The sequence below is a fragment of the Sus scrofa genome, chromosome 9 (genome assembly GCF_000003025.6).
Source record: "Sus scrofa isolate TJ Tabasco breed Duroc chromosome 9, Sscrofa11.1, whole genome shotgun sequence".
Lineage (NCBI taxonomy): Eukaryota > Metazoa > Chordata > Mammalia > Artiodactyla > Suidae > Sus > Sus scrofa.
Genome location: NC_010451.4, coordinates 25,436,380 through 25,452,935, shown reverse-complemented (window position 1 = coordinate 25,452,935; position 16,556 = coordinate 25,436,380). Strand labels below are relative to the sequence as shown.

Below are 16,556 nucleotides of genomic sequence, written 5' to 3'. Positions count from 1 at the left end.
AACTATTTGCAAAATCCAGGAACTTGTCATTTTGTGCAATTTATTTGGGAGGAATAGGTTCATCTTATTATTTCTCTCTTTGAAAGGGAGCTCAGGGTCATCCCAAACTTCTGGCCGTCTGAGGGACAGAGTTCAACGGTTCCACTAAAGCAAGTATTTAAAAAATGCAGGTTGGGCATCTGACATTCAATTCCAAATGTCCTATGTCTCCTGGAATTCACTGACATTTTTGCAAATACAGATTTTCTTGAGATTCCCAAGTGTCAGTGGTTCTCAAACTCAGAATTGCACAGCACTATCTTGGAGGCTTGTTAAAAATAGAGATGCTTGAATTCTACCTTGTGGATTCTGAGATTCTGATTGATAGGTCTGGGCTTTTTGTTCCTCCAAACTTTTCACTGAGAATTTTTTTTTTTTTTAGTTTTTGAGGTATTAAGTTCAGGAATTTGCCAGTACATCTCAGTGACCAAGTAGAAGGTTCCTCTGACATAGTCATTGGATGACGGAGGCAAGTCAATTCTCCTTTTCCTTTCACAACCACGAGACTCTTCTCTAACAAGGGCCCATTCGAATCAGGGCTCAGGCGATGCAGAAACATCTTAGAGTTGGATCCACTACAGACAATATGCGAAGACAGAAAAGAACTACTTTTCTTGGGTTTTCAGGGCAGCTTGGAGATAAAGAAATCAGCACATCACCTAGGGATCTTGTTAAAATACAGATTTTGATTCACTCTGAGATGCTGCATTTTTTTTTTTTTTTGGTATTTCTTGGGCCGTTCCCGTGGCATATGGAGGTTCCCAGGCTAGGGGTCCAATCGGAGCTGTAGCCACTGGCCTACACCAGAGCCACAGCAACGCAGGATCCGAGCCGCGTCTGCAACCCACACGCCACAGCTCATGGCAACGCTGGATCGTTAACCCACTGAGCAAGGCCAGGGACCGAACCCGCAACCTCATGGTTCCTAGTCGGATTCGTTAACCACTGCGCCATGATGGGAACTCCTGATGCTGCATTTTTAACATTTCCAGCCATGCCACCGCTGCTGGTCCCTGGAAAACACTTTGAGTACCAAGAGTTAACAGCATAGGCTGGGGGCAGGGGGCGGTGAAGGCGTCAACAAACCTGGATCAAATCTTGGCTTCCCTACTTTACTAGCTGTGTGATATTGGGCTGATTACTTAACCTCTCTGGCCTGATTCTTTCTCTGAAAAACGAGGGTTGAGGGAAGGAAAGAAAAGCACCCATCCAGAATGCTGTGATGAGAACTGTGTCACGGTGAATAAGCATCTGCAAGGTAAGCACTTAACACAGTATCCAGCACATAGTAACAAACTAACAAACCGAAGTTACCATTCAAAAAGCTACCCATTTCTTCATTTTAAGAGTTAGGTTTCCAGTCTCATGAGATCTGTCTGAATGACTATTTCTGGCCTGGCAGTCAGCAGTTGCCAAATTGCTTCGCCAAATTACAGTTTAGCTTCAACTTGATTTTCCGGTAAATGCTTGACTGGGTAGGATAAGGCACGGAGGACTGAGGTCTCCTTATTTAGATTGTGGGCACTCACTGGGCTGCCGCCTACCCGCTGGGTCTGGAAATGCAGGGGTCACGATGGGACCAGACCATTGCTTTTCCACGGTGGTTGCTATTTCCAGCTCATGTTTATGAAATATGTATAATTTTAGGGCTTTACCCAGAGAGAGAGCCTTCCCTCTGTGGTTGGTTTGCAGAGTCACAGTTACCCTCTTATTACAAGTCAGTGTTCTGGGCTCTGACTCCCCTGGGGGCTCCCGTGGCTTGCTCTTGAGACAGCCAGAGTTATAACGCTGGTCAAACCTGCTGACCATGGCATTCCAGGCTAGCAGACTTGGCTCCCCTGCCTCTCATGCCAAGGGTCTGGCTGGGTTTGGAGGTAGTTGGATCAGAATCCTGCTTCTCTGAAAGAAAATACCTCTTGCTGTGGGTTGCCTGCTTTAAAACCTCTGCACGCTCGGGAACAAGGGCCAGGTGCTAGGATTGTCGCAATTTGAGAGAGGAGTCTGTCACCAGGAGAGTCAATAACCGATACTCTAGCCCTCTTTTTTTTTTTTTTTTTTTTTTTTTTGCTTTTTAGGGCTGCACTGGTAGCATATGGAAGTTCCCAGGCTAGGGGTCGAATCAGAGCTGCAGCTGCCAGCCTACACCACAGCTCACGGCAACGCCGGATCCTTAACCCACTGAGCGAGGCCAGGGATCAAACCTGCCACCTCATGGTTACTAGCCGGATTTGTTTCTGTTTTGCCACAACAGCAACTCTGATACTCTAGGCTTCCTGAGTAGCCAAGGGGATGGCTATGCTAAAATATGGGTACTGGAATTTTAGAGCGATGGATAACTCAGGGTCTCAACAACAGTAAGGTGCTCAAACAATTAAACTGTGTGATCGACATTCTCATGTACATGGCTTCATTTTAAGTGCCTCGCTCTACTTCCTCCAGCTCACATTTCCTCTTTGCATGCTCGCCTTTGATCTAGGGACGCAAGACTCTCTCCCTGTGATTAGACACCCTGGTAGCCAGAGGTAATTCTTCCAGGCATGAATATTTTTTCATCAATGACTCAGTCCTGTTGTTCCTCTAAAACCACCACTCACAATGAAGACAATTTTTCCTTTATTTCACATAACCTTATAATTAGCTAAATAGTTTCATAGATATGAGTTAAAGGCCAAATTGTTGGTTCTTCCTTTTCTTGCTCCCTCTCCCTGCCCCCCGCCCCACTTACTCTTTGGCACTGATTTAGGGAATGAGTAGATAGGATATAGAGACCTATACCTGATGATGGGGGCAAGAAAATGGATTCTCTCTCCTCTTTTCTTAGAAGTCAAGGCGCCTCCTGATGGCCAGGAAGCAGGTGGGTACCTCCTCATGCATCAGAAGAGGGATCCTGGGCCTTTGATTCCCAGGGAAGCAACAGAAGGCCTCTGGTTGGATTTCCTGGTGGGCGGCCCGGAGTTTGCTGGTCCTGACTCAGTACTGCTGTGCACGAGAGCACGATGCTGCCCCATCTGGGCCACGCCTGGGGGTGCTGCTCAGCTAAAGACCACTCAGCCTTCTCAACTCAACAGAGGTGGTGGGCTTGAGAGAAGGGAGTTGTACTGATGGAGATGAGGAAAGACACTTTCTTTGTTTTAGGAAAACAATAGGCCCCTGGCGCAAAGGAAAGACTTGGGCAGATAAGAGGCCTTATTCCGTTGAAAGAAAGAGTACTTGCTGCAGAATCCCAATTCCAACCCCAATCCCAAACTCGATCATAGGGGAAAGTGGGGAGCAGTGGACAAAAGGAGTATGAGAGAGGATGCAACCCACAGGCAAAGGTGGGTCCCTTAAAAGGGAAAGCAGGTTCTTTAGACCATGTACAAAGTATACGGCAGGAGGGCCTCAGTCCTGAAATCTGGTTACACCACATGAGATTAAACAATAGAGGGAAACTGCTGTTTCTGATGTGGGTCATAGTCTTTTTTTTTTTTTTTTTTTTGCTTTTTAGGGCCATACCTGCAGCATATGGAGGTTCCTAGGCTAGGAGTATAATCAGAGTTACAGCTGCCAGCTTACACCACAGCCACAGCAATACAGGACCTGAGCTTCGTCTGCAGCCTACACCAGAGCTCACGGCAATGCCGGATCCTTAACCCACTGAGCGAGGCCAGGGATCGAACCTGCAACCTCATGGTTCCTTGTCGGATTCCTTTCCGCTGTGCCAAGATGGGAACACCTCATGGGTCACAGTCATTTAATGGACATAATTACTGCCCTGAACACTGAGCTCAAGGATTTCATGGAAATTAAATTCAAAAAATTAAAATGCACACTGAAGAAAAACAAAATTCCTTAGTCGTCTTCCTTAATACAGTGATTATTATTATTATTATTATTATTATTATTATTATTTTAAAGCTAACCCATTGTGGAAGACCATAGCTTTGCCAGCAAAAACAACGCCCTGCCATCGTTAAAAGTATGTTACAATTTGTGGCTGTGTACCCAGAATTTGACATGGAGTGGTGTTCTATTTCAACCCAATTTAATTATATGCTCCTTTTATATACCGTAGATGGCTCACACTGGCAGAATTGTTTTGCCTGGTGAAAAACTGGCCATGACTTGTCATAATGGGCTGGTTTATAGAACCACTGCAGTATAGTTACTGCCCATCATTCGGGAATTACGGCACCATAACAACTCTTTATTTACATATAGTGCTGAGACAGTGAAAACAGCAAAGAGATTTCTTAAATTGAGACGGCAGACATTTCCCCCCAGGGCACTTGGCCCTCATTGTGGCAGTAACATATGCAAGTCTAAATAACTTTGGTGTCTGTATTTTCGGCCGTGCATCATTTCATGGGCAGTTTATAACATTCTAATAATAAAATGGACTCTAAATTTGGAGTTGGGCTTCATGAACATTAGATGGTAATGCACACAGCAGAATCTCTAAATGATTGGCGAGGAAGGTTTAAATTTGCTAATCACACTCCCACTGAGAGACTCTGCAGAGGGGCTGAAGTGGAATCAGTGGTTGGGCTGTTGAGGTGGCAAAGCCTTCAACTGGGAGGGCACCTGACCTAGTTTACATTAACGCAGAGCCCGCATCTGGGTAAAGTCAGAGATTCTTTCATCCTCAGATGCCTAGGACTTAAATAACCTTGGCTTTTCCTTCAAACAATAGAAGCCCGCTATAAATCCACATTTTTTTTTCTCCTACACCGTTCTTTTTTTTTTGTCTTTGTGAAATATCTTTGGGGGAAAATTCACTGGGTAAAGCATCATGCCCTCGTTACCTGTTTGTCCTGATATTTCTTGCAAACTGCCTTCTCCTCATCTGCCCCCCACCTCCCTTTGTCGGCTGCCCCTGAGGCATGCAGAAGTTCACCAGCCAGGGATTCAACCTGCACCACAGCAGCGACCTGAGCCACAGCAGTGACAACAGGGATCCTTGATTGCTGTGCCCCCACAGAACTCTGCCTTTTCCTTATTCTTGACCTTCTACTCCTTTATAGAGTTCTCGCTAGACTTATTTGTAACTCACATGTTTTAAGAGCACGCTCCAAAGCATCTCCGGTATACTGCTATTTCTGGCATGGTGGCTTCAGCCCATTGGTCCTTTAGCATCTAGTAAAGTGATATGTCTCCCCATGACAGGATGGTCCTTGACCCCAGCCTTCTGCAGTGACACGCAGGTAGTCCAAAGGGGCTAATACTTAAAAGGGGATCCTATTCCTCCAGGCTGCTGAAGCCTGTAGGGTGTGGACAGGCCAGACCGCAGGCAGCCTTGATAGCCTCTCTGGGCTTCTGTGGCCAGCACACTGCGCCTGTGGGATTCAGCAAATGGATTGGCTAATCTGGACACTCCTGTAACTGTCCAACTCTGAGACCACCACGAAGGGGATTAGGAAGCAAGCTTGGCCAGCAACATGGGTGAATACAACTCTCCAGCAGAGCCCTTGGGATGGTTAGGCTTGTGAGAGCAAGACCCCCTGCAGGTCTGCCTCTTGCCCACCCTGCCTTGTCCCGCCCCCTAAGGCCTGGCAAGGCCGGGGTGCCCAGGGCGCAGGTGCACTCACCCCCGGAGGGCAGGCCGGTGCAGCTGCCCCCGTGCTGGCACGGGCTCCGCTCGCAAGCATCCGGGTAGAGCACGCAGCCCAGCTTCAGCTCCGTCAGACCCACCACTTCGGCGAAGCTGCTGCGCTTGTTCTGCAGCGGCAGCTCATTGTTATTCAGCACCACCGAGTCCAGGCAGCCCTGGAAACCGCTCAGCACCTGTGTGACCCGCGTGTCGGTCAGGCTGCGGATGTTATCCGCCTGCACCAGGGCTCCGAAGTAGATGGTGCTCTCGGTGCTCAGCGTCTGGAAGTAGAGGGGCGCCCTGCGCCGCTCCACGTAGCTGTCGTCCAGGGACAGGCTGGTGAAATTGCGGTTGAGCTCCAGGAAGACCGAGTGCCAGCTCCCGTCGTTGACCGCGCGCCCCGAGATGCCCAAGATTCCGGGGCCGCTACCGCAGTCCAGCTGGAACCAGAGCTTGCCGTCCACAATCTGTGCAGAAACGAACACCGGAGCAATCTTTTAATATGCATCTGGCAAGAGGTTCCTGGATGCCCTATTCCCAGCCAGCCTGGGGGCTTCACAAAAAGGCTCTAGAATGGACAGTGCTTTTGATCCAGTCATAAATCTGCTGTGGTTTGATTTTTAATAATCACTCTGACTCCTCATTATATGCTATGCAAATGCTTGTCTGATATTTCACAAATCTTCTTGAAATTAGCAATATGAGCACCGCTTCGGAAATTCACCATTATACTTAAGTAGGCTTCCATTCTTTCCTCATCCTTTAAAAATTCACAGTAATTTCTTGTTGGGGAGGGTCTGTTTATTCTCTGTGCCCTTCCTACTAATTACCAGCATCGGAATGCTTTCTTTGAACTCATTAATTAATTTACAGATATTTAGTGAACATATACTATGTGCTAAGCAGTGTGCTAGGTGCTATGGAGATTGCTGTGAGCAGAGAATTATCACCTCTGCCTCATGGGGCTTATGTTTGCGTAGGGGATATGGCCAAGAATCAGGTAAGCACAGAAATACATATATGCTCTGCAAATAAGTTTGTGTGTGTGCATTGTAGGGGAGAGAAAGAGGCCAGGTAGGAAGAAAAGATTTCCTACTTCCCAGATCCATACATATTTAAGACAAAAAAAAAAAAAAAAAAAAGTCCTCCAGTAGTAAACTCCAGCATCATCATCACCATCTTTTTTTTTTTTTTTTTCCTTTTATAGTCACACCTGAGGCATGTGGAAGTTCCTGGGCTATGGGGTGAATTGGACCTGCAGCCACAGGCCCTCGCCATAGCCACAGCAACACTGGATCTGAGCTGCCTCTAGACCTACGCTGCAGCTCTTGGTAATGCAGGATCCTTAGTTCAGTGAGGAAGGCCAGGGATCAAACCCACATCCTTCTGGACACTATGTTGGGTTCTTAACCCACTAAGCCACAACAGGAACTCTGCATTAGCATCTTATTAAAACAGTTTTTCAGGACTGCTGCTCATCATTTAGGTTAAGATTATTTCACAAAGTGCTGAGGGCTTGGCATCTGCTTAGCATCTGTTTATTTATTTCTGGAACTCCAGAAGGACATGGTTAACTGTTCACCATGGTTAACTAGTCACACCCTACAGATATGTGCAGCTCCTAGTCTGGGGTCAACTGCAACAGAGACCTGCCTGCTTCTTTGATTGCACTGGGGCAGGAAGGGCATCCAATTCCACCATCCCACCCCCCCAATTCCAGCAGGCTCACTCCACTGGGAAATCAATTCAGGAAAATGTCCTACTGAAGGATGCTGGCATCAGGATCTTCCATGGAGACCCAAGGTCAACTGCTGCTAGGAGACAGGCTGGCCTCTGAATCCACGGTCGTCCCCTTTTATCTACATTTCTCAGAAATGCAGGATGGTTTGAGGATCCAGGGAATGAGGGCTGGACCCTTCTCTAGTCAACAAATTGCTACTGGGCCCTGAAGGAATTCACAGCCAGAAACCGGGAAGCAAGCTCCTTTTCTGTCCTTTATGACCCAACAAAAGATTCCTGCGGAGGCCAGCGTCTGAGTCATGCCAGGGCAGCTAGCCTTTACTTACCATCTGCTGACATGTGCCATCCTGTGCCAAACCTGGGGAGAGACCATGAACTTGTGGAGAGAGGAGGGCGGGGGAGGGAAGCCAGGCCTTCCAGGGCACCAAGAGCTGGGGAGGTGTAAGTGTCAAATGAATTCCTAGAAATAAACTGAAACCAAATGGGTTTGGCTGGGGTAGGCCTAATAGGGATTCTCACAACATCACCCATCCTCACAGGTGGAATTTCTCTCTATCTCTGCTTCAGTGTGTTCTGCCGACCCCTGATTCTTAGGGACTCTCATTTCTGCCTTTGCGGCTCTATGGATTTTTTCTGGCACCCTCTCTTCCTGCATATAAAGTCACATAAACATATGTACGTGAAAGGCAGGGGGCTCTGTGAACGAGGCAGAGCCTGTGCAACTTAGGAATGAGACAGCTAATTCTGGCTTTGTCCTGTGTCACCCAGGTCACTCAGAGAGAATGCATTGGTCTCTCCGGGTTTGGGACCCTTTACACGGAAGGCAGAAGTAAGTGCTGTGGCTTATTTTGCAAGGAGACTGTGGCCACCGCACGATGGTCAGTTAGTACATCTTCATACCCAGTGAGCTCTGCTCTGTGATGCAAATGTATGAGTGTAGAAAGACTGGAGACAAAGAGCTTTTCAGAGAGCTTTCGGGGTAGTCTGTGCTGCTGCCTTTGTCATTGTTTGTTGTTGTCCAACAAAATGGACTGGATGTACATTGTAAATCACGCTGGGATACTTGCTCCAGGACAGCTCCTGGATCATACCCATCTTTTTATTTCAATGTAAGTAATATAATGATCCAATATGCTTTGGGGACGCCCTGCCTCTGGCACAGTCTGTCTGCTGTTCTGCTCACTGGCTACAAAGTCGGGTCCCCTGTCACTCAAGGAAAATCTTATGATGAGGGTGCAATTCATTTAAGGTTTTGTAAACGGATATATTTAATTAATATATTACTTGGTCCACTCCCCTCCCCAACCCTAACCCCCTACCTCTTGGGATAATAGCCAAGTTATAGACTCATCCAGAAGAACTGATATGGGTCTGATGAACGCACATAAATAGAAACTCTACAACCAAGGAATATCAAATTATCCCACAGTAACACAGCATGGTTAAGTTTCTTTTTTTTTTTTCTTTTGAAAAAAAAAAAAAATAGTAGCAACACCACTGAATGATTAGAAAGCCAGGTGTGGAAGTTCCCGGGTGGCTCAGCGGGTTAAGAATCCAGTATTGTCACTGTGGTGGCTCACGTTAGATCCCTGGCCCAGTGGCCACCCCCCCCCACCAAAAAAGGAAAAAAAAAAAGTCAAATGCCTACATGATCCTCAGCATTCTGAAAACAAAAATGATTTGTATCTTCAAAATTCTAGGTGTTTGGAATGATAAGCCTTGTCCAGATGATAAACTAGAATTGCTGATGCCAAAAGCTACCTTGCAAAAATTAATATTTGCTATTTCACAAGTATGTTATGCCAGGGAGAGGAAAGAACATTTTCGCCTCTATAAATCCTCTCATCCTGGAAAATTATACTCTGGTCGTATTTAGTTTTTCTCTGCCTTCAGAATAGGATTTACCTAGTTTTAAAGGATCTCTTTATTAAGAGGACAAAGCTTTCTCAAATCAGTGGGCATGCTATTTAACTAGACCTTGATGTGTGCGTGAGCCTGAAAGAAAATCTAAAGCAGCGATCTGAAATGATGGGCTGTGGGCAGGGGGGGGGGGGCAGAGGCAGCAGGCGCGGCTTAACGAATTGGATGATTCGGAGAGGGTGGCCCTAGTGGTATAAACCTGTAGGTGTTCAGGGTTGTCTGAAATCAGTCATGTGCTTTAACCTGGGTCTTCTGTGACTTGGGGCTCGGGAGACAAGAAATCAGAACTTTAAGAAGTCATCTTGTAGGAAAGTAGGATTTTGAGTAAACTATGGCACAAAGTCTTATGGCTTCAGACCCCTGATAGGTGGCTCCTGCAGATGCACCATAATCATAAAACTTGGAGGAGGATTATCAAATATTGTTCAAAAAGGAATTTTTTTTTTTTTTTTTTTTTTTGTCTTTTTGTCTTTTTAGGCCGTACCTGTGGCCTATGGAGTTTCCTGGCTAGGAGTCTAATTGGAGCTGCAGCCACTGGCCTACGCCACAGCCACAGCGATGTGGGGTCCGAGCCTCATGCAACCTACACCACAGTTCATGGCAACGTCGGATCCCCAATCCACTGAGCGAGGCCAGGGATCAAACCTGAAACCTCATGGTTCCTGGTCGGATTTGTTAACCCCTGAGCCACAACATGATTCCAAAAAGAGAACTTTTTGAAAGCCTATTTTTGAGGCTGCCAGTAATAGCTATCTAGCGTACAGTAAATGCTCAACAAATATACTTGGTATGAATAAATGAATGAGTAGGATTAAGAAGATGTGGTATATATACACAACGGAATACTACTCAGTCATAAAAAAGAACAAAATAATGCCATTTGCAGCAACATAGCTGCAACTAGAGACTCTCATACTAAGTGAAGTGTCAGAAAGAGTTAGACAAATACCATATGATATCACTTATATCTGGAATCTAATATACAGCACAAATAAACTTTTCCAAAGAAAAGAAACTCATGGACTTGGAGAACAGACTTGTGGTTGCCAAGGGGGAGGGGTGGACTGGGAATCTGGGGTTGATAGATGCAAACTATTGCCTTGGGAATGGATAAGCAACGAGATCCTGCTGTATAGCACTGGGAACTATATCTAGTCACTTATGATGGAGGATAATGTGAGAAGAAGAATGTAGATACATGTATGTGTGACTGGGTCACCTTGCTGTACAGGAGAAAACTGACAGAACACTGTAAACCAACTATAATATAAAAATAAAAGTCATTAAAAAATAAATGAATGAGTGTATCTCGGCTCTCTGAGAATCTTCTTTTGATAAACACTGTAGTACCCCTGACCTGTCTGTCACTCTCAGAAGACCAGGTCCACTATTGACCAGTTTAGGCAAATCATCCTTTTTCTCTGGATGCCTCAGAGGCAGCAGAAAGGCGGGTTCTCACATCCATGCACAGGAGAGTGAGGATACAGATATATGTACAAGGAAGTACTTTGTAAACTCTTGGGTATTTTATTATTGTTATAAAGTGTAACTGTTCGAAGGTAGCTCACTTCTCAGTGAGATTCTTTCACAGATCCTTGAAACTTCTGGAATCTTGTGGGAACTTTTCTGTTACTTTTCTGATCTGTGTTGGAAAGATCTGGCTATTCCAAGTGGACTGTTTTATAAACCCAATGAGCTTTCCTGACTATCTTCCTTTCAGTCCTGGGTCTCAACACTAACCATGTCTGAGAATCATCAAAACAAGCCATGTTTCATCTGTAACTTTCCCCAAAGATAAAATTTGATATTTCTCATTTAACAAGCAAGTATTTCTTGTGCTTTTGCTATAATATTGGGGCTGAAAGACTAACAGGAAAAAGTTGCTGGTGTCTAGCAAATCTCTCCTAGTGATCTGACATGTTTTATAGGTTCAAGAGAGCCATAGAACCTATCCTACCATTTTCATTTCTTCTTCTTCTTTTTTTTTTTTTAATGTTTTGGGTCACACCTGTGGCATATGGAAGTTCCCAGACTGGAGAGGCATCAAACTGGAGCTGCAGCTGCCAGCCTACACCACAGCCACAGCAACGCCAGCTCCTTAACCCATTGAGTGTGGCCAGGGATTGAACCTGCATCCTCATGGACCAGTTAGGTTCTTAACCCACTGAGCCACAATGGGAACTCCCGCCACGATTTTCATTCTAGCTTTGGCCGCCAGGAAATTCAGAGTTGTGGTCTGTGTTCAACTAACTCCTGGTCTAGATTTGTCAGTGCTGATAGTCTCCCCTTTCCCATTTCACTGGTTGAGTCTTAACTTTCTGTTTTCATTTTCTTTTGGTAAAATACAAGTGTCATTGACTTCAAACATCTTATTCGTTTCAGATGTGCCACCTAGTGATTCAGGAGTTTTATACATTACAAAATGATCCTCAGCGATAAGCCGAGTCAGCATCTGTCGCCGTACAAACTGATTACAATACGACAGATGACATTCCCTACGTGGTACATTACGTCCTCCTGAACTACTTACTTTATAACTGGAATTCTGTACCTCCTAAGCCCCTTCCCATATTTCACTTGTCCCTGTTTTCATCTTAATGGTGCTTTGACTTTATTGCATTTGTGTATTTATGGCACGGCTGGACTCTCTTTTGGAAGAAAAAAAAGGATCCATGGTACAAGGAGGAAGAGCCCCTTAACGGCAGCTAAGAGCCAACGGTGCTCCTTGGCCATGAGAATGTTCCTTCCCAAGGTCTCCATGCAATTTTTCAACTGTCTTCAAGGGGTGCCCTTCACCCCCCAGATCGTCTTAAGTACTTAGAGAGAATGTGCTCTAACCAGGAAAATATAAACAACCAAGAGGTGCAATTTAAACAAAGCATTTCAGTGGAGTCGTTGAACCATAGTCCAACGGACATACTGCACCTAAAGCCAATGAAATTAAATCTTGCATGAGGCTGAAAATGTTAAGCAAACAGATTCAAATCCCCTAAGTAGATATTCCTGGCGACTGTGGGAGCAGATCTGCAATAGTTCAGTACAGCTGTGTCCTGCTTTGGGCAAAGCCAACATATGAAAAGCAAACTTATGGAACACACAGATTGGGGGTGATTATTTACATCACAAAGGGATTAATGGAAGGGGTCCTTCAAATAGAAACCATCCCTGGTTTATTAGAATTCCATTTATAGAGATTCAATTTACACAACTTTCAGAAACACGCTTGGTTCATGAAATACAATACACCTTAGGAGAGAGCGCCGCCTAAAAGGTTTAATTATTCTTCTTTCCCATCCCCAGGGATCCGCACATTTTAGACATTTGCCAGTGAAGTGTCAAATGACAAACTCCATTTTAAGATCCAGCCATTTACGTCCAGTATTTTTGTTCCCTCTAGAATTTAAAGCTATGTAAGAGATTTGCTAATAGGAAGTACTTGCCTCCTGAGGGGCTCTGCCCCCACCAGCCCTGTTAGGGCTTGAAGGTGGAGAGAAGGAAGGTCAGTGAGCCCCAGGCAGAGCCCTTGGGAGCTTGTACCTTTGAGCAGGCAGAGCACCTTCTCAGTTAGTATATAGAACTTCACCTCTCAGGGCTATTCAGAAAGTGAGCTAAGGACCCAAGACAGGTTGCTTCAAGGGCCAGAGGGCTTAAAAGACCAGACTTAGTTTTCTGAATTTTTCTTCTTCCATCATGAAGATGTGATTTGAATTCACTGTTTTCTAAAACTGCTTATCTAGAGTGCTTTTTTTCTTTTTTAGGGCTGCACCTGTGGCATATGGAAGTTCCCAGGCTAGGGGTAGAAATGGAGCTACAGCTGCCGGCCTACACCACAGTCACAGCAACATGGGATCTGAGCCAAGTCTGTGATGTACACCACAGCTCACGGCAATGCTGGATCCTTAACCTACTGAGCAAGGCCAGGGATTGAACCTGCATCCTCGTGGATCCTAGTCGGGTTCATTAACCATTGAGCCATGAAGGGAACTCCTCTTGTTTTCTTTTAAAAACATTGCTGTCCAAATGGATATGTGTACAAATGATTCACTTTGCCACAAACCTGACACTAATACAACATTTTAAATTAAGTACACCTCAATAAACTTAAAAAAAAATAACAGTGAAATAAAGCGTTAACCAAAACCAAACCAAAACAACCCCCCCCAACCCAACCAAACAACAACAAAACAAGCAACCCTGCTTCCTACCAGAGCTGAAATTACTCTCTGAGTTGAATGAGTCAGGGTGGTGGGGGAGAGTCCCCATGAAAGGGGCTAACTTTAAACTCCCTCTGGGAGTTCCCATTGTGGCTCAGCGATAATGAACCCAGCTAATATCCAGGAGGACACAGGTTCGAGCCCTGGCCCTGCTCAGTGGGTTAAGGAGCTGGCCTTGCTGTGAGCTGTGGTGTAGGTTGCAGATGCAGCTCAGATCTTGAGTTGCTGTGGCTGTGGTGTAGGCTGATAGCTGTAGCTCTTATTCAAGCCCTAGCCAGGAACTTCCATATGCCACAGATGTGGCGGCCCTAAAAAGCAAAATAAAAATAAATAAAATAAAAAAAGCAAAAACCCCCACCTCCTTCTGGACACCAAGTAACGCCTGGCAATACCAGAAGCAGGTGCCTAAAAGTCTAAGTGACAGGAGGAGCCACTGGCATTGAATGTTCTACATACTTTCCTCCCTCCAGGATTAAAGCCTGGGCCACCGACTCACTTGGATATGACCTAACAAAGAACAGAACTTAAAAAGGCCCACCCTGATCCCAGTTAAGCCGCGTGATAGAAACAGGAGGAAGGAGAAAATCGCCAGTCATTTCCACATGGATGGGCGCTGCCCACTGGACAGACTCCATCCATCTTGAAAGCACTTACAGTGGGCGGGGGACACAGCGGCCTGGTGAGAAGCATTTGATTGAACTGTCCCCTCCTCTTCTCCCTTCCCCTCCCATTCCCGGAAGGCTTAATCTGGTCTATAGATGCCCAGTTGCGGTTTTGGATAAAATGAGTTGTAGAAACAAGACTGAAAGCCAGGGAGAGCATGGAGGTGAAGGGCATGGTGGGTGAGAGACTGGAAGACAGGGCTCCCGTGGATTAGCTGTTCAACCTTGGGTCAGTAACTTCACCTCTCTGATCCTCCGTACGCTCCTGGATCAAATAGGGATGATCACATATATAGGAGACATTTATTATATTAGCTTTATAACATAAATTGAATGAGACATGTCAAGCTGGATTATTGTTGTTTTCATGAAGGCACCAGAAGCTCTGACCTGAACGCAAATGCCAGACCTGCTCTAGAGGGACTCGGGAGCCTTTGGTGGCTTTCTAAGCTGGGAATGATTTAAAAATTGTGCTACTTGGGCCGTGAGAGGGCATATGGAATCTTCTCCAACTTCCTCCCTGAGCAAGTGACCTTCAGGGTCGGTACAGATGGACCCACGTGGTAGCAGGGGGTACAGTCGGTCTTTTTCAAGGACCACCCCTGCCGTGGAATTGATTAAGAAACACATTCTAATGAACTGTTGAGTGATTACAGCTCAAAGGAGGCCGGCCCTTGAACCCACGCTGGAGAGAGATGCCCTGGTCTCCAAAGAGCCAATTTTGAAGCTGAATGAACTCCCCTTTGCCCTAAAGTCGGCTTCTGGTTTCCAAACTTAAAAGACAATAACGATTTCAGACCCCAATCCAAGAGCCAAAATATTAACATGAGAACTGGCTGTGGGAAAAGATAACCTATTTTAATTACCTTCAGGATGATGCAGGGATTTGCTCTGGTGTACATGATAATCCCGTTGCTTTGCAGGGTTCGCAGACGCAGAGCCAGCTTAAAGTCCTCTTCTTTGCTGTTTTCAGAAAGCCGGTATTTGATGTAGCTGTTTCCAGCAAAGCTGAGAGAAGTGTGCCCTGAAAAGACCGTGACGAGGAGACATATATGCTGTTAACACCCAGAAACAAGCGGAGACACATACGATCGCCTGACAAGTACCAAGCAAGCTGATTAAAGACCATGGGAAGTTAACAAAGGCATTGAAGAAAAACCAATTTTGATTAAAAATTTTGATCTCCAGTTCTGATCCCACTCTAATTTCAATTTTTTTAATTAATTTATTTTTTGTCTTTTTTTGCTTTTTTCTAGGGCTGCTCCCGCAGCATATGGAGGTTCCCAGGCTAGGGGTCCAATCGGAGCTGTAGCCACTGGCCTACGCCAGAGCCACAGCAACTCGGGATCCGAGCCGCGTCTGCAACCTACACCACAGCTCACGGCAACGCCAGATCCTTAACCCACTGAGCAAGGCCAGGGATCGAACCCGCAACCTCATGGTTCCTAGTCGGATTCACTAACCACTGAGCCACGACAGAAACTCCCCCACTCTAATTTCAAAGTGAAAAAAATACCAACTAGTCAGATGCCAAAAAAATCTTTGTTGTCTCATGTCAAGGGCAACTTGGTAAATTCTCTAATCTGAATTTTCTTAGTATCACTCAACTCGCAAGTCCCACTTTCTAAAGCTAGCATTGCTAAAATATCCTCCTTCACGCCCACCCTCATCACTTAAACACTCAAAAATTTTCAAGTCCACGAAATAAGGCAAAGACAAAACCATTTTCAAAGAATCTCCATATTCCATGAGGCTCCAAATGCATAACTGCTCACTTGGGTCATTTGCTCTTATATGGAAAAAGGGAACTGATGCTGTGGTCTGAATCAGGGAGCCTGATTCCTCCAGCTCCATTTTTCTTTCTCAGGATTGCTTTGGCTATTTGGGGGTCTTTTGTGTTCCCACACACATTTTAAAATCTTTTGTTCTAGCTCCGTGAAAAACACCATTGGTAATTTGATGGCGATTGCACTGAATCTGCAGATTGCCTTGGGTACTAGGAACTGACACAAAGGATGCTTATGTCTTGAGCAGTCACAGCTCTACCTTCTGGCTTTTAATTTCATGGCTCCCCTGCCTAGAACCTTTAGTTGTACCTGCATCACCCAGTTCTGAGTTCTTTCTCTCTCCCTCTCTCTATCACTTTTCTTGCCTTTTTTTTTTTTTTTCTTTTTACTGCCTCCAACTTTATGCTTTAACAAGCAAAGTAATGGCTGACAAGCTATCTCACTGGGGCGAAAGGCAGAATGTGCGGAAATACTCCAATGGATGATAATCATGGACCATGAAGAGTTTTCTATAAGGAGAGGAGAAGGGAAATGGAGAGAAGGGACAGCTGAAGTTAAAAGACTTGGCCTTACTGTCACAGCCACCTGCTGTGAACACAGCACGCATGTGGGACACCATAGGCAT

At 45.5% G+C, this 16,556-nt stretch overlaps 1 protein-coding gene across 1 annotated transcript in view; it reads right to left on the bottom strand.

The window, feature by feature from the left end:
- The window catches only part of FAT3 (FAT atypical cadherin 3), a 704,031-nt gene that overhangs the window by 23,489 nt on the left and 663,986 nt on the right, over window positions 1-16,556 (bottom strand). The window contains 2 exon segments of the mRNA XM_021102333.1: window positions 5,607-6,075; window positions 15,011-15,168. Coding sequence (XP_020957992.1) covers window positions 5,607-6,075; window positions 15,011-15,168 — 627 coding nt within the window.